Source organism: Pogona vitticeps, chromosome 13 (genome assembly GCF_051106095.1).
Source record: "Pogona vitticeps strain Pit_001003342236 chromosome 13, PviZW2.1, whole genome shotgun sequence".
Taxonomy (NCBI): Eukaryota; Metazoa; Chordata; class Lepidosauria; order Squamata; family Agamidae; genus Pogona; species Pogona vitticeps.
The window spans coordinates 774,654-795,354 of record NC_135795.1 but is presented as its reverse complement, the minus strand read 5'-3'; the positions used below and the strand labels follow the sequence as shown (position 1 = coordinate 795,354).

The 20,701-nt window shown below is 54.2% G+C and overlaps 1 protein-coding gene across 4 annotated transcripts in view; it reads right to left on the bottom strand.

The window, feature by feature from the left end:
- The window catches only part of ARHGAP17 (Rho GTPase activating protein 17), a 40,381-nt gene that overhangs the window by 4,823 nt on the left and 14,857 nt on the right, over positions 1 to 20,701 (bottom strand). For 3 of the 4 annotated variants that reach the window (XM_072982651.2, XM_078381419.1, XM_078381418.1), the window contains exons 2-19: positions 19,910 to 19,949; positions 14,769 to 14,873; positions 13,871 to 13,947; positions 12,234 to 12,345; positions 11,970 to 12,046; positions 11,393 to 11,504; positions 10,910 to 10,978; positions 10,681 to 10,762; positions 8,467 to 8,594; positions 8,092 to 8,203; positions 6,355 to 6,436; positions 5,744 to 5,824; positions 5,505 to 5,618; positions 4,955 to 5,046; positions 4,467 to 4,617; positions 2,581 to 2,826; positions 1,503 to 1,675; positions 372 to 995 (exon numbers count right to left, since the gene is read on the bottom strand). In XM_072982651.2, the coding sequence (XP_072838752.2) occupies positions 372 to 995; positions 1,503 to 1,675; positions 2,581 to 2,826; positions 4,467 to 4,617; positions 4,955 to 5,046; positions 5,505 to 5,618; positions 5,744 to 5,824; positions 6,355 to 6,436; positions 8,092 to 8,203; positions 8,467 to 8,594; positions 10,681 to 10,762; positions 10,910 to 10,978; positions 11,393 to 11,504; positions 11,970 to 12,046; positions 12,234 to 12,345; positions 13,871 to 13,947; positions 14,769 to 14,873; positions 19,910 to 19,949 (2,477 nt within the window). The remainder of the gene's footprint in view (positions 1 to 371; positions 996 to 1,502; positions 1,676 to 2,580; positions 2,827 to 4,466; positions 4,618 to 4,954; positions 5,047 to 5,504; positions 5,619 to 5,743; positions 5,825 to 6,354; positions 6,437 to 8,091; positions 8,204 to 8,466; positions 8,595 to 10,680; positions 10,763 to 10,909; positions 10,979 to 11,392; positions 11,505 to 11,969; positions 12,047 to 12,233; positions 12,346 to 13,870; positions 13,948 to 14,768; positions 14,874 to 19,909; positions 19,950 to 20,701) is intronic. The other variant, XM_078381420.1, reaches the window with a different exon arrangement.

The window sequence follows — 20,701 nt, the reverse complement described above, 5'->3', positions numbered from 1 at the left end:
GAGACAACCCCCTTTTTGATCTCCATAATAACGCTCCGAAGGGAAGGCCACCCCAGGCTTACACGAAGGCTCACGGGAATTCTGTTTTTCATGCTGACCCTTCCGTGTGGCTTCTCTCGCTGACTGTGACTAAGCCCACCGGGAAGACAATCTTCCCTGGCTGAGGTTTTTCTTTGCAGTGGAGAGGGGGGGGGGAGAGCCCTCTCACCCAGCCTTCTTCTGCCTATGGACAGGTCCACACGTTGCCCATCAGGCCCGTCCACACAGCCGGGGTGGGACTCTGTGGCTGTGCCAGCCTCAACCAGGGTTCTCCCTTTTCTTATTAGCAGAGCTAGGGATACAGTGGGCAGGTAGCCGAGCGAGTCCCTTACCAGTCACGATGCGAGACGCTGTGGAGGGCGGCCCCCCGGGAAGAGACCCTTCCCCAGCCAGGTGGGGAGCCGGCGGGTGAGGCGGAGGGGGCACCGTGGGCCGGTTCCGTGGCTTGGGCACCGGTCTCGGCCGCGGCAAGGTGCCCGTCGGAGGCGGCGACTGAGCGGTCGGAGCGTCCTGAGCGGAAGGGGGAGGCGCCGGGGAGCTGCCGCTGTGCTTCTCGAGAGGAGGGGTGCTCGGCGGAGTGGGCGTGCGCGGAGGAGTGGCCGACGGGAGCTCAGGTCCGGCCTCAGAACTAGGGGGTCCCGCCGGGGTCGATCCGGGACTGCTGGCCTTCGGCTGGAGAGGAGGCGTGGCGGTTTGCGTGGGCGGCTGGGGGGGCGGGTGGCTGGGAGCGTGGATGGGGGGCAGGCTGCTGGAGTACCGCCGAGGGGCCGAGGCCTGGGAGGGAGCTGGGGAGCCTCCGGGGTTTGGATAGGGGTTAGGAGGAGGAGAAGGGCTTCGCGCAGGGGGCTTGGGGGAAACGGACGGCGGCTGGGGGGCCGGGGAGGTGCTCTGACTTCCTGGCTGTCCAGGGGGTGGGTTGGCCGGCTTGGGAGGGGCAGGGGCCGGCTTCTTCACAGCTGAAAGAGAGCACCAGAAAAGACACCCGTCACCAGGCAGGCCTGGGACAGCCCTCCAGCCCCCAGATGGCTTTCTTTGCTCCCCTCAAGTCCCACCCGATCTCTCCTTCTCTGCCTTGACATCCGCCCGCCGTGCACTGAAAGCATCCCAAGAAACCTCTCCCACCTCCACCCCTCGGAGGCTTACTCTGAGGCAAGATCTCCAACCCATGAAGCCCTCATGGGGTCACTCCTGTCCCACCGGTGGCCCCCCTTCTGCTCTTGCGGGGGGAGAAGAGGCAGCAGAGGAGCCAGGAGCAAGAGAAGCGGCCACCTCCACACTGCCCTCCTCCTGGGGAGTGGCCCAGAGAAACAGGAGGAGGGGGTTTCCCTCCCCCACAAGAGATGCTAGAAAGCGAGCACAGGTGTCTCTTTCCAGCACCTGAAAGGGGTCCCCCTGAGACGCTCCCCCGCCTGCCCACCCGCCCGCCTTCCCCCTCTGCCAACGGCTGCACTCCTGGCCCCCACCTCTCCTGTGCGGGTGAGGACTGGGCCCAGCTGTGACCGGCGGCTGCCCGACGACTGAGAGCTGGCTGGTACCGCTGGCAGGCTGTGGGGGGGCTGGGGCGGCGCTTCCGTGGGCCCCGTTTCTTACTGGGGGAGGCGTCGTTGAGGGCGTGGGGTCCTTCTGCTTGGAGGCACTGGGAAGAGAGAAAAGGAGGAGGGGTCACAGATGGCCGGACACACCCCAAGGAACACCCCGAGGCCCGCCTAGTGCCAGCCTGGCCCGCCGAGGGCCCTTCGCCCTGCCCGATGGAGGTCTGCAGAAGCGACAGACATGGGAAGAGGGCATCCACTGCCCACAACCCACAAGGACAGCCTTCGGGTGCAGAGGAGAGGGTGCCCGAGGATGCCGTTTGGGAGAGCTTCCTCCTCCTAGGCGAAGGCGCACCATCAACTTCCGAGTTGCTGGTTCCACCTTCGCCCCGCAAGGGCACCGGCATGCATTCCGACACGAGACACACATTCAGGGCCGGCTGAGCACACAGACACTGCTGTAAGTACTGGTGCGGGTGTTATTTGAGGGTAGACACTTCACATGTATTATCCAGACATACAGGGGGGCACGATCACAGGACAAAAGAGCAGAACAAACCGTTCCCTTGTGAAGGAGAACCCGTCCCCTATCCAGCCTCCCTGGATCTGCCCTCTGAGTGGAGGGGATTCAGTGGGGCAAGGAGCTCAGCACACAACAGGGGTAAACAAGACAAGCCATACGTGGGGCTCTGGCTGCAAGGGAGGGGGGTGGCAAGGAACCAACCCCTGGCCTCTCAAGCAAAGGGGGAGGCAGGGAACAGCTCCTGGGCAAGGACCCTGCTGGGGGAGGAAGGGTGGCCCCATCTGCTCTGGGCCAGGAGTCTGATCCTGCTAAGCCACTGTAACTCTTGTGGAGGGAGCTGAAGGACGGGGCCCCCTCTGCACAGGGGAAAGGCCTGCATGGACTCTGGCACGACCGTGGCCTCACTGACCCCCCCCCTCTACGCAAGGCTGCCTCCGCCTCCTCCGCTAAGGCTCTCCTGCCTGGACGCCCCCCCCCCCGTCTTACCTGCTCTCCTCAGCAGTGCCTTGGTTTGGGGACTGCTCTGTTGGGTCAGGAAGGGGGGCAGAGGTGGCACCTAAGAGGCCGGGTTCAGCCCCCGAGCCCTGCGGGGGCTGCTCCGTCGTGGCTGGAGCCACCAGGCCAGCCTCCGTGGGAGGAAGGGGCGGCTGGAAAGCTGGGGCCGCGTGCTTTCTACTGAGAGTGCCGCCTCTCCGGGGGTTCGCCTGGAAGTCCAGAGCCTTGAGACCAAAGCTACAGAGGAGAAAGAGAGGAAACACAACATGCAGGCTGGCTCCACAGAAAGGACAACCGGGACAACAGATCTACAGGGGCTGGACGAGAGCCGGGTCCCTGCGGCTCCCAGGCGGAGAAGCAACCGGGAACCCTCCAGACTCTGTCCGTGAGACCCCGGGTTAGTGTGACACAAGCACCCAGCGGCCCCTTGGCTCTATCCCACGAGGCGGGTCAGCAGTTGGGGGGACGACCAGCAAAGCGGCTCCCCCCGCTGTGCTTACACATTCTCTCCCGATGGGCTTTTACAGGTCTGTGTCTTCTCTGCCTTTCTGAGCCGTCCAGAGGGATTATGGCTCCGGGTCTGACCCCCCAATGTTTGGCACATTCAAGCTGCTGCCACCATGTCTGATTAAGCCAAGGGGTTCCCATTAGTACAATGTGTTACCGGCAGGGCTGTGTCTGCTCCCCAGCCTCTTGTGAGCCCAGGAATTCACAAGGTCAGGAGAAAAGTCCTGAAGTCCTCTGGAGTGGCAGAACAAGCTCCCCGAGGGAAAGGATCGGAGGGGGGGGCTCTTCTCTGCTCCCCCTCATGCCCAATGTCTTCAGAAAGCAGAGCGAAGCAAACCGAGCCCAAAGAGGTGCTTTTGTTTAACAGACAGAACTGAAGTTCAGAAAAACCCACTTTTCTTGGCTTAGCATTTTGACGCTTTTTGTCCCAAAGACCCATGGAGTTGGGAAACAGACACAGCCCAGATGAACTTGCACGGACAAAAGCATGAAGGGATGGGAAGGGTCTCCCCTTCACTTAACCGGGGATGGACGGCCATCCCCTCCGTTCACACGCACCCCGTAGGTCGCCGAAGCAGCCTCTAGTCTCGCCACCAGAGAGCCCTGGGCAACGAAGAAGCCTGCCCGTTGGAAACAGATGCGCTTCCACTCCAAGAGAAGGATGGAAGGCCTGCCCGGAAGGGAGGTGGGTTGACCCCCATGAAGGAGGCATCCAGAAAGGCAGGACATGGCTAGCCATGAGTCAAACCCTTTCTAGGAGGAGGGACCTTCCAGATCCACTGGGAACAAGGAGACGCAAGCAAGGAGCCTCAGGTAACAAGGCAAGCTACCACCGCGGGTTACAAGGAGAGGAGGAGAGACGGAAGGGGCTCCTGACCAACCGAGGCTTCCCCGCCCAATCAGAAGTCTTGCTTGGGAAGGCTGGCTCTTCCTTTAGACCTGTCAAGCGGGCTTGAAAGACAGGACAAAAGACGCCACCCTCCCGGATGCTCCTCCTTCGACAGCCCCCTCCCCCTCCATGCACAGAGTGCCCTCAGCAGGGGGCCACAATGTCTCTGGATCTTCCTTCGGTGGCAGGAACAAGGGGGAAAGGAACCACTAAGCCCGAGTGACTCAAGGCCTGTTGGCCAGGATCCCAGGTGCCCCAACATATCCCTCTTCCAGGGGTTTCCCTGCTGGCACGACCAAGCGCCGGACGGCAAGGCACCAAGAAGATCTGCGGCTCTCTACTCTTCCTGCTGTGAAGGAAAGCGAGCTGGACTGGAGCAGCTCAAGGCTCCTGCCGACGGAAGGCGAGGGCTGCGGAACCACGACCACGCCGCGAGGACAGCAGCCTTCACCTGGCGGGAGGCCGAGGGGGCTCGCCGTACCTTTCCTTCCTCAGCATCTCCCCATCCATCACCGCCATGCTCACGGGCCGCTTCCGCTCCAGCGTCCCCGAGTCGTAGTCGTTCCCTGAGAGGTGGTTGGAGTTCACCGCAGGCTGCCCCACAAACGCTCCCGACACGTTGAAGTCCATCTCTGCAGTGCAGAGAAGCGACGTTAGCCAGTCTCCTTCCAACCCGTGCCTTTCCCTTGCCCTCTCTCTCCTTCCAACACATTAATTTCACTTTCAGCAGATATAAAAGGATGTACCTATCCTAAGCTGACAGGCACGCTACGGATACTTGCGGAATACCTCCAGGCCCCATTCGCAACCCTTTTCGAGACTCACTTGTTCTCTACAGGCTTTTCCCAGACTGCCCAAATTAACTAATTCGTGGAGGAGAAGGCAGGCCTCTTGTATCCCCGTGGGGGAGGGGGATCCCAGCAGGAGAACAGATGGCAAGGACACGTGAAAGGGGGAAACGGCATTTACCTTCTGGAAAGAACCAGGACGCGTGCTGGATGATGGGCTCCACAACCGCCACCACGTGCACTGAAGTAGCCGCTGCCATCTCTGCAAGGGAGCTGGAGGGCAGGAAAGAAACCGTGAGGAGGCCCTCCGGGCGGTCCTCCTCAGCCAGCAAAGACCTTTGCCGGAGGCTGCTCTTATGGAATCACCATCCTGAACAACAACTGAGGGTGTGTCTCTCTCGTCTGCAACTCTCACAAGCAAGCTCCCCCAATTTCCCCAATCAAATCAACTGGGGAAGCAGAACTGCCACGGATCTTATCAGCTAGGGTTAGCCAGAGGCTGGTTCTCTCTGGAATCGGCCCCGCCTCCCGAAACTCAAGAACCGGCTCTACCCCTGGCTCAAACGGGCCAACCGACCAAAGGGTGCCACCTCTCGTGTCCCATGGAAGCCAGACTGAAAATAATCTCAAGAGGTCAAGGCTGGGTGGCCGAGCTGCCCCTAAGGGACACAGAATAATTTAGGGATTAAAACCTAAAGCTATGCATATATTTAAAGCCTTCAAGCGCTTACCCTTCGTTCTTGGCCCACAACAGGTTTGGGCCCAACACGATGGCGATGTTACTGGGGGTCATCTTGTTAAGGTCGCTGTACTGGGCGAGTTTCGCAAGGAATTTGATCAGGTACCTGCACAAAGAACCGGAAGGAGCCCCTTAAGGATCGGAACAGGACCCAGGGATTCCCAAAATCCTAAACCCAATCCCTCTCAACCTTTCTCTTCTCCTGAAGGCTCCCAGGAAGGAAACCGGTACCTGAAGTTGGCTAGGTGAGGCTTTGGCAGCTTCTGGCAAATTCTCCACAGGTCCTGCAATTTCTTATCCTGATCCTGGATGCTGCAGGAGAGAAGCGCACGAGGTCTCGTGAGCCAAAGCTATGCCAGGGCGTGCAATTTCACGTGGGGGGGGGGCAGCGGCGGCTGGTTCCCCTCGGGGAGACCAGGAAGCAGCCAACTTCTGAATGGCTTTCCTTTGGGAAAGGAGGGCTATTTTGCAGCTCCCCGTTCCCGACATTATGCCCACCAAATGCTGCACGTTTTACTCGCAGGCAGCACAGGAAATGTTTCAGCATTTAAGTATACCCTTAGCCCTTAGGGCCGGGTAGAAAGCAATGGCAACCCAGAGGGAAGCTCGGCCTGAAGGCACAAAGTCAAAAACGATACAGAACGAGGAGGAAGACTGGAAAACAAGCCGAGCCGTTGCTCAGAGGAGCCCAGGAGGAGAGGAGAGGGGGAAACTTTAAAAGAAAAAAAAAATCTAACATCCAGAGGAGCTTGACAGGAAAGTCAAGAGAGAAGCAGGCCCCTCCCGAGGAATCTCACACCCCTCAGTAATCCCAGAAAAAACAAATGGCAGGCGGTCCCTACTTGGCGACTTGCGTCCATTCCTCATACAAGGCGTAGGTCATGAGCGGTTCCGGCAGCTCCCGCAGGTAAGACTTCAGCGCACCTGAAGCGACAACAGGGAGGCTTGAAATGGCCAAGCGGTGCCCGCCGGCCTCCCCTTCCTCTCTGACAGGGCTCAGGCTGCGCGTGACACGCCCCCCCCCCCCAGCCTCTTTCGGCAGCCTCCGGGGGGGGGGAGAACCCAGGCCGTTTTCACACCAAGTCAAGCCTTGGGTTGTGGGTGGTTTTTTTGTTTTGTTTTGTTTCAGATGCTGCTCACAGCACCAAGAAGGCATTGCTTCCGAGGTCTCCCGTGGTGCTAGCAGGATGCCCAGAAGAGCTGAAGGAAATGAATTCCCTCTCTACAAGCTTCCACTTTTAAAAAATTTTTGATCTTTATCTTTTTCAGCCTTCTAATGTTATTCTAATTAATAAATAGCATCTGTAGCTAGAACAGTTTCACTTCCCGTTGTTTTTATGTTTCAGTGCTTAGCGACTTTTGTTTGAAGTTGTAAGGACATTTAAAAATCAAAAATAAGATCTCCCTCCTACACTGAGCTCTCAGAAGGAGTCTGCCTTTAATAAGTGAATCTCTGGGACACTGTCAATAGTAATCTTTTTTTAAAATTTAGAATTTTACATAGTTATTCATTGTTATGCTTATTATTATCTGTGGTGTCGCTGTATTGTTTTGAATGTCTTTTTTGGTTATTGCGGAGTACTGTTTTAATCTTGTGTACCACCCAGTGTACTGCTTGAGGCAGTATAGAAAGAGAATAAATACATAAATAAAAGGGAGACGGATGTGGTTTAAAACAGAGAACAAGGATTCACCTGTTAAAGCTGTGGTTCCCCACCTTGGGTCACCCAGGTGTTACTGGACTGCAGTTCCCAGAAGCCTTCACCACTAGCTGTGCTGGATGGGGTTTCTGGGAATTGTAGTCCAAGAACATCTGAGTGACCCAAGGTGGGGGAACCACTGTATTAAAGGAAGGTGATCCACACTAGGTGGCGCTCCAAGCAGCCTTATTCTGCCCAGGCACAAAAGTTCTGCTAGCAACCGGCTTCCAGAGAAAACTGTCTGAGTCTATTCCTTTTCCAAACACAAAGAAAATGCATAAAGGAATATCCAGAAGCCTGCCGCCAATCATATTGGGCGCGTGTCCAGCAATGCAACCAGCACCTTGCACAGGAGTGGCCATCGGCTGCCAAGACTTAAAACGCCATTTGCCTTAATGTGATGGGATTGTGGCTTGCATTTGTGGCAAGCGTTTGGCCCATCGCTGGGATCCAGCCTGAGTCGGTCACTCTCCACCAAACATGCCCCGCGCCTTCTGGCTCAGGGAGACAACAGCAGAACCTTGCCGGAGGAGGAACCATACTGAGCGCTAGAAACACTTCTTTGAGGGCCTGGGCATGAGGTCAAGAGCCAGAAACCAGCCAGAGCTTATGAAGCTGGAATAGGAATGATTCTAATTGGTTGACACAAACCCTGCATTCATCCTGGCGGGTCTGTTTGGGTCCCCCAAGACCTGGCCCAGCCAGGGATGAAAGAGAGACTCCCACTCAAGCAGAGCGGTGACAAGAGAGTCCAAATGGAGCAGCCTCAGTTCAAAAATACCCAGCTTCCTAACGAAGCACAGCCTATCTCAGCTGCCCTTTCTCCTTGGGGAGGGCCAGCAGGAGAAGGCGGCCCCAGCCCTCTCGGGATCAACCGACCTGCCACGGCATGGGGGTCGGAGTAGAACTCATCCAGGTGCGAGGCGGAGCAGTCCAAGGCAGCTTTCAGCTTCTTTAGCTTAGAGGCGCCGGCAGCGATACGGAACAAGCCCTGCGTGACGGCAGTAAACACACCTCCTTAGCTCAGCATCAGGAGAGACCCTCTTGATCGGAGGCAGAGAATCTCTCTCTCTCTCTCCAGATTCTAGCAAACATCTGGGTCTCGGTGGCACCCACCTGGCAGGGGGGTCTCCAAAGAGCCCCTGGAGAAAGTAAACGGAGCCGAGGCAGCCCCACCCCCACCACTTCCTCGATCCACCCAACCAGGGAGAGATTTCTCCATACTCCAGAGAGGGGACGTTGACCCGTGCCTACCTCTTCCTTCATGCCCGTTTCCAAGAGCATCATCACACACGCCTCAATCGGGAGGGCGATTTCTCGGCCGCTGCGTTTGAGATGCTCCTCCAAGGGCGTCCCAAAGGCCGGCTTCTCCGTCCATTTGTCTAGTTAGAGGAGCAGCATTAAGGGTCAGCTGAGGAAAAGGGAGAAACGCTCTGGGAGGGAGGGAGGGGGAGAGATCCAAAGGAGGATCACCAGGAAGGTCAGAACTGGCTGGTTGGCAAAGCCCTGTCAGAGGAGTTTGCCCTGTGGGAGAAGCCAGAATCGAACACCTCTGGAAGGAATCAAAAACAGCCAAGAGCCCAGTTCTTGCCAGCAACAAACCAAACGCGGACCTTCCGGAAAGCCAGGCAGACCCAGCCAGAGCGTCTCATTCATAAAATAGAGGCTCGCCACCCGTGAGGACCGAATTCACATGACCCTCCGGGCAAGCAGAGGAACGCTCCCCCTGTATTTCAAAACGTATTTTCGGTTCCTTTCCATAAGGACTGAGTTTTCACATCTGGTTGGCGTTTCTCGTGCCCGCAGCTCACAACTGTTGAGGCCTCCTGAGCAGCTGACACTCGTGAAGGCTAGCTCTGGCGTGGGCAGAGGCTGCACTAGCACCGAAATGATCCACACACCTTTGCTTCCAATCGACGCACCCTGCCCGTCCTGCAGGCCAGCAGGTAGCGAGACTCCAGCCCCCCCCCCCGAGGGGCTACACCAGGCTGAGTCAGGAAGGAATCACTGCCCTTCTGAAGGGGAGCGTGAACTGGCCCCAAGGGGGAGGTGAAACTTGAGCTCACCCGGCTTATGGGCTGCAAAGCTTCTGTTTTGAGAGATTAAAGGCTGGCCAACCACCTCTCTGATGCCTCATCCTGTTTGAGAGGCTGCTGTTGCTCAAAAGCAATCTCGGTTTTCTTTGGTCAAACACACAGTGTGGAGCAAAAATTCCAAAAAGCCCTTGCAATTTGTCTTTCAGAAGCCACCTCCATTCTCTTACCGACTGGTCGAGTGAGCTAAGCTGCTTTTGAACTCTTTAGTTGCTGTTCTTATTGAAAAGACCGAGGCGCAGATGCATTAGGAGACGGTTAGTGATGCAGGAAAGGACTAGAAATGAAAGGTCCAGAAATGCCTGGGAGAGGCTGGGCGCACGAGACACCTGGACCCACCAACTGGATGCTTGGCAAGACCTTTCCCTCTGAGCCCACCAGATGAAGAACAGAGGGAAGCCCCTCCCCAACCTCATCTCTATGCAAAGTGCAGCCTTCAGGCAGGGTTAAATGAACAGGCCCAAGCTGGGAGTCTGAGGAGGGGGGGGTGTCATTTGGGGCCACACTGACCACATTCCCTCCTCCCCCCCCCCCCCGGCCACCTTCCAGAGTTGACTTACTCAAGAGACAGCAGACAGGGGCAATTAAAAGATCGCTTATGACGTCAATTGGGAATGGTTTGGCGGGTCTAAGGCTCTTCTGCCCATGGTGGATTTTACAGTTCCCTGTCTTGGCGGGAAAAGCTGTTTGATCATGGAATGATCGAGCTGAGAGGTTGGTGGATTCTCCTCCGGTGGCTGTTTTTCAACAGAGGTGAGACGGACGCTTCTCAGGGGGTGCCTTCTCCATTCATCCCTGCACTGCCAGCAGGGGCTAGACTAGATGGCCCTTGGGGTCCCTCCGAATTCGACCGTTTGACCATTCATCACAAGCCTAAGGCTTCTGACTCCCAGCAGCAGCATCATTAATCGGGTGAGGTGAGGGTGTCTGTTTAGAGGCTGCTATTAGTAGATGACCGGGAGTTCCTTCTGGTCTGTACTAGAAGGTGCTCCATCTACCTCTGCTCATGTATCCTGGGCCAGACCGTGTTAAGGCAGATCCTCTACACGTTCCCATGCAGACCAAGTGCACAAGGGAGAGGCGATGGGCTCTGGGTGGCGAGCCCAGGAGTGCCCCCAACCTACCCAGCCGCCTCTTGAGATGGCGCCGTCCCTGGTGAGTTGTTAGTGTATTAATGGGAAGCCTTGGAAAGGCCGTGTTAGAAACGTGGCTGCAGAGGGGAAGGAGGCGATTTCGGAGACAGAGCCTGGCAAGAAAGTTCCTACGGGCTCAGTTGAAAAAGGAGGGCATGCCAGAAGGAGGAGTGCAGTCAGGAGGAAGAGAGCGCAGAGGCAGCACAGGCAAAGCGCGAGGCAGAGGCACCGCTCTACTTTACCTTGATGGGCTTGGATTTCGGGGAGCACCTTGTCTAAGACTGCTAAGGCTTTTCTATGGTAATCTGCTTGGGCTTCTAATAACTGGGAACAGAACCCACAGGTTGAAACAAACATTAGCATCGGAGGAGCACAACAGCAGCAACAACAACAACAACAAAGGCACAAGGATTAAGCCTGTGACACGTACGTCTGACCCGAGAAGCACCGCAAGTGGAGTGGATTACTTACAGAGACAAAATATCGGGCGTAGTCGCCTTCTTTGGAAATGAAGTTATACATGTCCGCAGCAAGCTGATCCTTTTGGGGCCAAACAAAGAGCAGGTTTCAATTATGGATCACAACCCTCCCCACTGGATGTGAAGTTCTCAAGCAGGAAGAAGAGAGTCCAGAGGCCAGGGGTAGGCCAAGTCCACCAAAAGCCAGCAAATTAAGCTGGAGCAGACTGCCTCGTCACACACCGTATGGCCAGGGAAGCAGGAGATCTGGAGACACCTTCTGCCTAGGCTCAAAGACGCAACCCCACATGCAGAGGTAAGAAGCTAGCTCTGCTGCATGGGGCCCAGGCAGGAGCAGCCATGACTGAATTCTATCCTGGGCTTTTCACTCCTAGACTGATGACCGGGAAAGGTCTGGGAAAGGACAGTCCTTTAAGAGGCCCAACATGAGCGGCATCTGCTGGCAATTGGCTCAGGAGTTCCCGGCGCCACCTACCTTACACTGCTCAACTTTATTCCCTGCTTCATCCATCTCCTCCTTGAGGGAATCTATTTTAGACGGAAGACCCTGGAAGTTAGTCGCTGATGTTTTATGGGCCTGGTTCCACCTGCAAGAGAGAGGAGTGGGGGGGGGGTAGAATGACTCCTGCTATGCAGAGAAGAACACTGGAGGTTCAGCCTTCCCCTCCCCGACCCCTCGCCCAGTATGCCTCCCCCCCCACTCAGGCTCAGATGAAGCCTCCTGAAATCAGCACCTAAAGCAAGGGAGCAAACGCTCCAAGGAGACCAAGTGAATCCATGTGATTCACTCCTTCTGCTGCAACAGGGAGGTGACCTGGCCCGTGTCCTCTTTGGGTTCCTGCTTCACGTTAAGAGAGGAGCTCCCCTTTCCTTGGACCTCGATGCCTTTGGCACAGAAGGCGCCCCCACCCACCCCCGGGGACGGTCAGGCCAGAGAGGGGGGCACTACTGGCCTTCCTCCGCCCTAGCTCTCCTGCCTGGCAACCAAGCTCCCCTCCCGGTCTGGCAATCCGGCACAGGGGGTGGGGAGAGGGGGAGGGCCCCTCCTTTACCGAGCTCTCGCCGAATCCCAGTCCAGCACCAGTTTCGCCAGCTGCTTCCTCTGCTTCTGAATGTTGGGGATTTCTGTCTGAAAACAGAGACGAGAGGCAGCCGACGCTTGAAAACGCCTCACGTGGGGAGGCCGCCTTTCTTTGAAAGACCCAGCCTTGCGCTTCAGCGGGGGGGGGGGCACCTCCGGACGAAGCAAGCGGGCCGGGGTTTGCAGGAGGGGAGGTGGCCGCATCCCACCGGTGGCAGAGGCTGAAGCCCTTTACCTCAGTCAGCAGGTTCAGGGGGTCCAAAATCTCCTTCTCGACCTGCACCTCATGGTGAGAGAGTTCCATGGCAAGCTTATTTTCTGCCTCGCCACAGGTCTCCAGCATTTTCCTTCAAGGGGAAAAGAACACGGTTGTTGTGGGTTTTCCGGGCTCTTTGGCTCTTTGTTCTGAAGGTTGTTCTTCCTAATGTTTCGCCAGTCTCTGTGGCCATGGGCACCTTCAGAGGACAGCAACCTGTGCTCTGGAAAAGAACACCTTTGCTCTCTCTCTCTCTCTCTCTCTCTGGTGTTTGTGAGCCTCCAAAAACACACACACACAGAGAGAGAGGCGCCTTCAAGCCAAGGCTGCAAAGCCAGAGGAGCGGGGCCCTTCGGTTGATCTTGAAGAGGAGGCAGAGAGAAGAAGCTCATTTCCCCGACTACCACCTTCACAGCCAATCTTTCCTCTAAACAGTTCAAAAACTTGGGACATAATTCTGACTCTTCTCTCCACTAGAGTTTGGTCCTCACAACCACCCTCTCTAAGGTAAGCCTAGGAGGAAGGATGGGGCCCGGGTCCAAAATGATATCATTCAGCAGATTTCAAATCACAACACCTGCCCCCCCCCACCGGTCCTCTAGCCCACCCCTCTCTTCTATTCCGTCTCCTCCGTCAGCCTGGCCTGGTCCAAAGGGACGTCCAGCACTACGGACGTCAGAGACTTTAGCCCCAGTCCTCTCCAGGAACAGTGCGGGTGGCTCTTGGGCGCAGAGAGGGGCCTGTCTGGCCTCTCGGCTTGTTCCGTGGGGAGAGCGATCTGTCCGAAGAGGGAAGGCTCCTGGTTGCCTGAAGGGACCCCACAATTCTCTGGGGTCCTGCTTTGTACAGAGAGCCTGTGAGGAGGACAGCGACCCCTCCTTTTCAGACACACCGTTCTTTATCAGGAGCAACTATAAACTTCCCGTGGACCGCAACACCTGGCAAGGTGACTTGGAACGGCTAACGATGTGCTTGAGGGAGGCATGCGTTGTTTCTATACTGCTTGTGCCGTCTTCACACGCACGCGCATGCTCTCCACAGAGGGTGACGTTCAATCAAGCATTACGAGCAGGGTGCACAAAACCACACCATGTCCACACACACAAAAAGGCTTGCTAGATTTTTATATCAGGAAAAAGCAGCCTGTATCTTCTGTTCCTCTGGGCATCTCTTTGTCAGAGTGTTCCCTACAATCTGGGATGTTTTTCATCATAAATGCTACTTCCTCCTAGGCAGCAACATTCTCTAAAGTACTGATGGCCAAAAAATAAAATAAAATAATAATAATAGGGGGAAACCCCTGGAGTAGCTTTACTGAAGAGTTAAGAACGGTTGTTTCCACAATTTGCACTTGGCCAGGTGTGAAGTTTCATATCTCTGCCAGAGGCACCCAGCTGTAATTTTAAAAATGGTTCCAGAAGGTAAAGGTGCCGAGGCAGCTGAATTAACCTCAGCATCGAGGCTTCGCTGCTGTTTGGAAGATACAGGCCAAGAGGGAAAAGCCAGCTTCAGAACTGGAGCGAACACCCTCCCGGTTTCTGCTAGGCCACTTCCGGAGTTCCAAATGGCCAAAGACAGGGAGCCGCCCCGTGAGAGAGATCACAGGCAACCCTTACCCCAGTAAGGTTTCGTCACTCAGCTGCTGAGCGCCTTCTTGCATGTTCTGAGCAAAAGCGGTGAGGGGGAGCTTCTTCTGCAGAGGAAAAGGAAAAGCACCTCAGGACAAGGGGCGCCACGTTCCTCCACCCAGTCCTGAGGCCTTGTTAACGTTCACCGCCAGGAGCTCGGCAGCCGGAGGTTCCCCCTGTTGGGGGTTCAGCCTTTTCTAGTGATTAGGAGGATGGGCTCACTCAGGACTGCGGGGGGGGGGGGTCGAGAGCTACCGGGGAAAACCAGGGAAGAGTCATGCTTTCTAAAGCAGGTTCCTTTTTCACTCATCTCCAGGCAAATGGGCTCCTTCACCATTCCTACAACAGGAAAGATGGATCAGGGCCACTTCGTAGGGCCTCTCTGTGAGGATGAAGTGTCCCAGGAAAAGGCAGAGGCCTTTCTCCAGAGACGGCCAGATGTCCATGGAAGGAAACCAGGCATGCCGTCTCAAGGAAGGGCTTGGGGGTCTGAGCTGGGGGGCTTCAGAGCCCCAAGGCACAGGGTGCCCTCTGAACTACCCCCAGCACCCCCCAGCACCCTATCAGAAACCGTGTCCCCTACAACCATCCAAAGGGTTATTATGATCTAGGGACAATTATACCCACAGCGCTGCAACCAGGGTTACGACGACCGAACCCTAGATGGCAGGACAGGCGCACGAGGGTATCGGGCACACTGCCGGCAGGGGGGCCAGGAAGCGCCTACAGGACTTGTCCGTGTGGGCCAGGCAGGCTTTACGATGGCAGGGGGACCTGCAGCTGTTGGCCGACGTTTCTGAAGACGCTCCAGGCTGTTTGGAAGAGAACGAGCGGCTCCGTGGGACAGGGGCAGCTTTCACGCTGACCTCAAGGCTCCAATACTCACGTGTCTTTTCTCTGTATCGGTTCCATACTGCCCGTGCAAACAGGCCACAAGCCGCTTGCAGGAATTATGGCAGACGGAGCGCACCGTGTCCAGGCGCCGTTCAATCTAGCCAGAGACCAGGAGAAGGAGGAGAGAGAAAGGTTAGGCATACGATGACCGTAAGTCCTCTTCCTTCCGCGCTGTACCAAATCACTCCTGGCACTGACCCCACCCACCCAAGGTTTCCTTCCAGGTCAAATCCCCGGGAAGTCCTGTCTGACAGGACCGTCTGACTTGGGTGAGTGACCAGTAGTTGCCTTGAACCTACAGAAGAAAGCCAAGTAAACATATTTAAATGCAGACGCCTTGCTGTGCAAACAGCAGTCTGAATTGTGCGGTTTGTTGCAGGTTTGGGACTGTGCTAAGAAAAATTGTGTGCGATTCCAGAGAGATGATGCCCTCCCCGTCACTCGGGAGTTTTCGTCTTTCCATCTCCTTCGTGGACAGCTTTTGCTAAAGAAAAGGAATCCAAACGAAGCAGGGAGGCGGCACAGACACACACTCTCCCCCCCTCCCTCCCTCCTCTGGAAGCACCCCAAGCCACTGGGGAAGGGCAGATGCTCACAAAGTACATTTGAGGAGCAACAGCAGGGGTCTTGGTTCAAATATGCATCCTGCTTCCAGTGTCTGGAAGAGTGGAGAGAGGCCTGCCAAGTTCCGCTGGGAACCTCCACAGACTCAGGCCCAGGAATGTGGTTTATCTGTGCTTTGATGAGTCACAAAGGTTAAAAGGAGGCCTTCTGGAATGGTTTCTGTTTGAACAAAAGCAGCCAAAAGGGCATAACAAGTTTCAACTTCAGGAGGCATGTAAATAGATACAAACTCTCTGGAATGTTTTAAAATGCTGTCCCTGGGTTTGGGGTGTTTTTTTTGGTTTTGTTTTAAAGCACCAAGCATTCCAAGGCCATGCATAGTCTTGTTCTTTCCTCTGTCAAACCCAATTCTGACTCAAAGACCTGCACGCTTCCTGAGGCCTGATGCACATCTGCAATTACAAAACTGCCCCTGATGGAAGCGGCTGCTGTTCCGTCGTGCAAGGAATCGTCATCAAGTGGAATGGGTTCGGACTTTACTAGTGGACAGAACTAGACTCCGGGTGAAACTGGAGACCTTCATTTTCTAAACCCAACCAGTTCTAGAAGAGCACGCTCCAGCATTCACACCCAATACCCCAGAGCAAGGGCCTTCTTTAAACTTGAGACATTTGGCATTTCAAGAAAATCTCTTTGGAACACACCAAGCACCACAACCACCCTGCGAAACAAAGTCGCGTCCAAACCGAGCCACGTATCTTAAGACCAGTTTGGCCCTGAGTGTCCTCCCAGGGGGACCAGCGAGGGATGCCGCGCTTCTTCTGAACATGGCGGAGCCCTCTGGCAGGCGGCTCAGGTCAAACAGGACCTTCCAGACCCTGCCTCCAGCTGAGTGAGTCCCCTTCACCTGGCCGGTGAGAAGGCTGGGCGGCAGGCGGCTTTTCCTCGGAAGGCTGAAAGAGGAGCCAAACTTCCCTTCTGGCCCCGACTGCCCTTTTTCTGCCCAAAAGGTGCCTTGGGATTTATACAAACAACATCCCACCACGGAGAACATGTTGGGTCGCCTCACAGGAAGCAGCCCTTGCCCTTCGCTCTGGAAAAGGCAGGCTCATTCTTTGACCCAACCACCTAACTTCCAAAAGACAGCAGGGTACATTTTTCGGTGGCACATAAGGCAATCAAAGTGATATTTCACACTTTAGGGTGGAATGCATCCAGGGACACTGAGATTAAATGCAGGACCCTTTTATTGTGTGGGTACATTTATAATGATGACAAAAATCACCTTATGCCATCAAGATAATTCTATGGCAACCCTTCTCAAAATTGTTTAGGTAAAAAAAACCTCAGAAGTGCTTTCCCTTTCCCTTCTTCTGGGGTCACCCTGGGACTGTGCAGCTGGCCCAAGGCCCCCTAGGCTGGCTCTTCTCTGGGGATGCACAGTGGGGAATTGAACTCCCAATTAGCTACCCAGCCAGCTACATTTAGAAACCTCTCCACATTTAAAAGAAATGTTGACTCGTATAAAAACAACGAAAACCTGAGAGGGAGGGGGCTGAGCGTCCACACACCCCCCCCCCCATTAGGACAGCTCTGACGGTCTGAACGGTGCCACCCGGGTGCAGCTGCAGCTCTTTGGCTATAACAAACCATCCCTGTTTCCTTGGGTGAATCAAAACATCAACAGCCCATGAAAAAAGTAACATAAATACCAAAACAACTATATCAGTAAAAACCATGGCTGTGAACCCCTGGCATCAACCGGCACAGAATTGGCTCGTGTTTAGCATCTTGAATTGGGGTGTGGATTTTTTTGTTGGGGGGGTTGTTCTAGGGTGCTTTATTTCTTTTTGAGATGCAGGTCTAGCAGTCCCTGAGACTATTCTACAGCAGCCCCCTGGTTGTGGACTGGCTGTTTCCGAGGAAGGCTTTTCTGGCCGCTCCATCAAGGAGCATGATGTTTGCTGCTAAAATCTTTACTGCCTCTCCCCACGGCTGCATGATCCTTTTCTTTTCTTGAGCTCCGTTGCACGTTTATACAAAGGTGTCCATCTGCTGTACTTCTGCCCCACTGCTCCGTAAGTCTATAGGCAGGAAAACACGCAACCTTGTACGCCATGAGGCGGTCAATTCTTGTGCTGTCTCTCAGTCCCGCAAGCTCCTTGTAAGGCGGTCCTTTCTGGATCACCAAACAGGAGTCTGTGTGCTGAGCCCAAGGCTGCTCTTCTGCAGCCCTCTGGAACATCTTGTTAAGCAGCCTGGCATTTAACTGCATCCCGAGCATCGCCCAGAATGCGACTTTCTGTCAGAGTGGCACCTCAGCATCTTTGGAAAGGAAAGCCGAGAGGAGCATGACTCAAGGACAGAAAGGCTTGTGTCATCTGCTGAAACACACGGAGCTTCACCAGAGGAAACGTACACACGATCCCTTAGGGACAGATTCTGCTCAGCGGCAAAGCAAAGCAGGCCAATGAGTAAGCGGTTCCATCTGGGCAGGGCAGGCTGAAATATCTGTGCCTGGGAAAGCCATGATGGCAGAAATGGTTGGCCAACAGCTGGGCAGGAGCCTTTCTGGCTTCCCTCCATCCCCACTCCAAATATTTCATGCAGTTACCCAGGCAACGACATCGGACAGCCCAAGCAACGCTTTTGGCAAGGAGAGCTTCTTGCTGCAGATATTTACGCAGGACAGCTGCCAAATCAGCTTATCCCCCCCCCCCATCCGGCTGATTCGGAGAGACCAGAAACCCCCTTTAGACACATGGAGGAAAGCTAGCGTAGAAAAGCAGACTGGGGGTGGGTGGGTGGGGTGGGTGAGCTTTAAACTCGCTTACCTACTAAGCACACTTCCACATCTCAGGTCTAGAAAGCCAAGTCTAGCTACAGGGGTAAAGTCACAGGGTGTGTGTGCCTCTTTTATACAGCTTCCTTGATTTTTCCTCTCTGTTCATTTTTCCAAATGACAAGCCCAAAATGCACAAAATTCTTTATACATACAGCAGTACAACCCATACATGGCAAAAAACCCACTTTTACTTACTTCCTGACTGCTGAAAAGAAAAAAAAAGCCTGCTTTTCTTCCATTCCCCTGAGTGTCGTGGGAATCACCCGCATTACAGATTTTATAGGATGGCTGGACAAATTGATATGAGTGACAGATGGGGGGGGGGGACTTCCTGAAACCTCCAAGACAATGACTGCCTTTCCTTGCTCCTGAGGGGGGAGGGAGGGGGATGCGGGCCGGATATACACCTTTGCAAAAATGGCCGAGACCCCCCTCTGAGCCCTCCGTCAATCTAGCAGAGCTAGACTGCAGGGAAGGCAAACAAAGATGATGGAGAAACCTTTCTCAGATTCAGACGAACAGAAAACCTATAGCCGGAAAGCAGCCTTGAGCCCTTCCCTTGTACAATCCTATTTCCAGGACATGGGATGTCTCTTGGCTGATTCGGTGGTTTCTTTATGTCTGTATCCTTTAAGCAGTGGTTCTTAATCTTTGTTACTCAGATGCTTTTGAACTGCAACTCCCAGAAACCCCATTCAGCACAGCTGGTGGTGAAGGCTTCTGGGAGTTGCAGTCCAATACTCCTGAATAACTCAAGGTTAAGAACCAGTGCTTTAAGGATAGCCTGCAAGAGGATAACCTTCAAACCATGCAGACAATGCCTAACAAAGCCTCCATGGCCACAGGTTGGAGAGGAAAAGAGTGGAATAGCAGCAGAGGCAGGAAATGTAAATGCTGCTTCCTACGTATAAAGATTTAAATATACTTTTGCTCCTTCCTCAAAGGCGCTTTTAGGCATTTCCGATCAGCATCTTTTCAAAAGACAACTGGGCACAAAGGCTGAGCTTCACCCTCAGAAGGACCTCCGTTCACAACCAGGCTCAGCAAACAAACTTGGGGTTTGTGGGAGACTTGCCCCCCTTTTTCCTCCCTCTTGCTTCATCAAGAGAAGTTCAGGAAAACACATAGGCCTAACTCCAACTGCTAGATCCAGCTGGAACAGACCCAACTGATCAAGTGCTGAATGACAAGTCGACACCTATGAAAATCCCAGTGTTGCAGTGGAGTCCGGCCAAGATCCTTCAGTCTGCCTGCCCCATTTGCAGGCCTGTTTCTTGGGAAATGGACGGAGACCAGCCTTCAAATATCGTATTTTTCGCACCATAAGACACACTTTTTCCCACAAAACAGGGGGGTGGAAAGTCTGTGCGTCTTATGGAGCAAAGAAAACAGATTATATTTTCTTGTTTTCTTCTCCTAAAAAATTGGTGCGTCTTATGGAAAGGTGCGTCTTATGGAGCGAAAAATACGGTAGTTTTTTCCCCTCTTCCATAAGCAGAGGACCACTGTCATTTCTTGGGGCTTCTTTTGCTTTCAACCGCACTGCCCTTGTGAGCTTCTCGGCTGGTGTTTGTGACCTTGTGGATTCTCTCCTCCACTGCCTCTAACCGTCCTGCAGGTTTTCTAACTGCCATGTGACAAACAGGAGCCACTAAATTCCCCAAAGGCAGGGTCAGTTCAGGAATCAAGACAAAAGCCAGGAATTAACCCATGAATTAAAGTACCTGAAGCAGATCATCACTGAGGACTTCCGTTTTCTCAGCTCTGTTGGAAGGAAAAAGAAAGGCACTGAAACCGTATGCACATAAATTAAAACAGGCTAGCACAATTAAAAAACAAAAACAAAAATAAAATCTAGGACTACCAGCTCCTCAAAACTATTTACAGCACCATATTTCATCTATGGTATGTGTTTACTGTTTCCACAGCAATGCAAGTGACAGACACCTTTTCAAATGCTCAAATTGTCTTTTTTAAAAACATTTCTAATTTATTCTATCCCACCCTGAGAGTTCATGATACAGGATAGGGTATAAATCTAATCAATCAGCTGGCCCAAGTCCTATTGCATGCCTGCAGAATGGTGATGACATCACCAGCTAGGGGAGACTTTTGGTAATTAAAGACATCTTCCTCCTATCCCATGGCTCCCTTGGCATCTAGGCAAAGAAATGGATACTCCTGAGTCAGACGAGCCACAGGACTAAAGGAAGAAGTCTTTAATTACCAAAAATCTGTCCTTACTGGTCATCATCTTTCTGCAGCTGTGACTTCTGCACCATGATTGTGACCATTAGTTGGTGTCCTTTGTATGCATGTGTGAACAGAGATGGAGGAAGCAACTCTGGTAATGATGCACAACATTCATGCCGTCAGTGACATTGAAAGATAGGCTGGGGATCACAATGTACTGGAAGTAGATTCCCTTAAAAACAATTAACACACAGGCCAGCTCATGGCATTGGAGAGCCAGCATGGAAACGTAGGCAGCCAGACTAGGCTCAGGGAGACCTGAG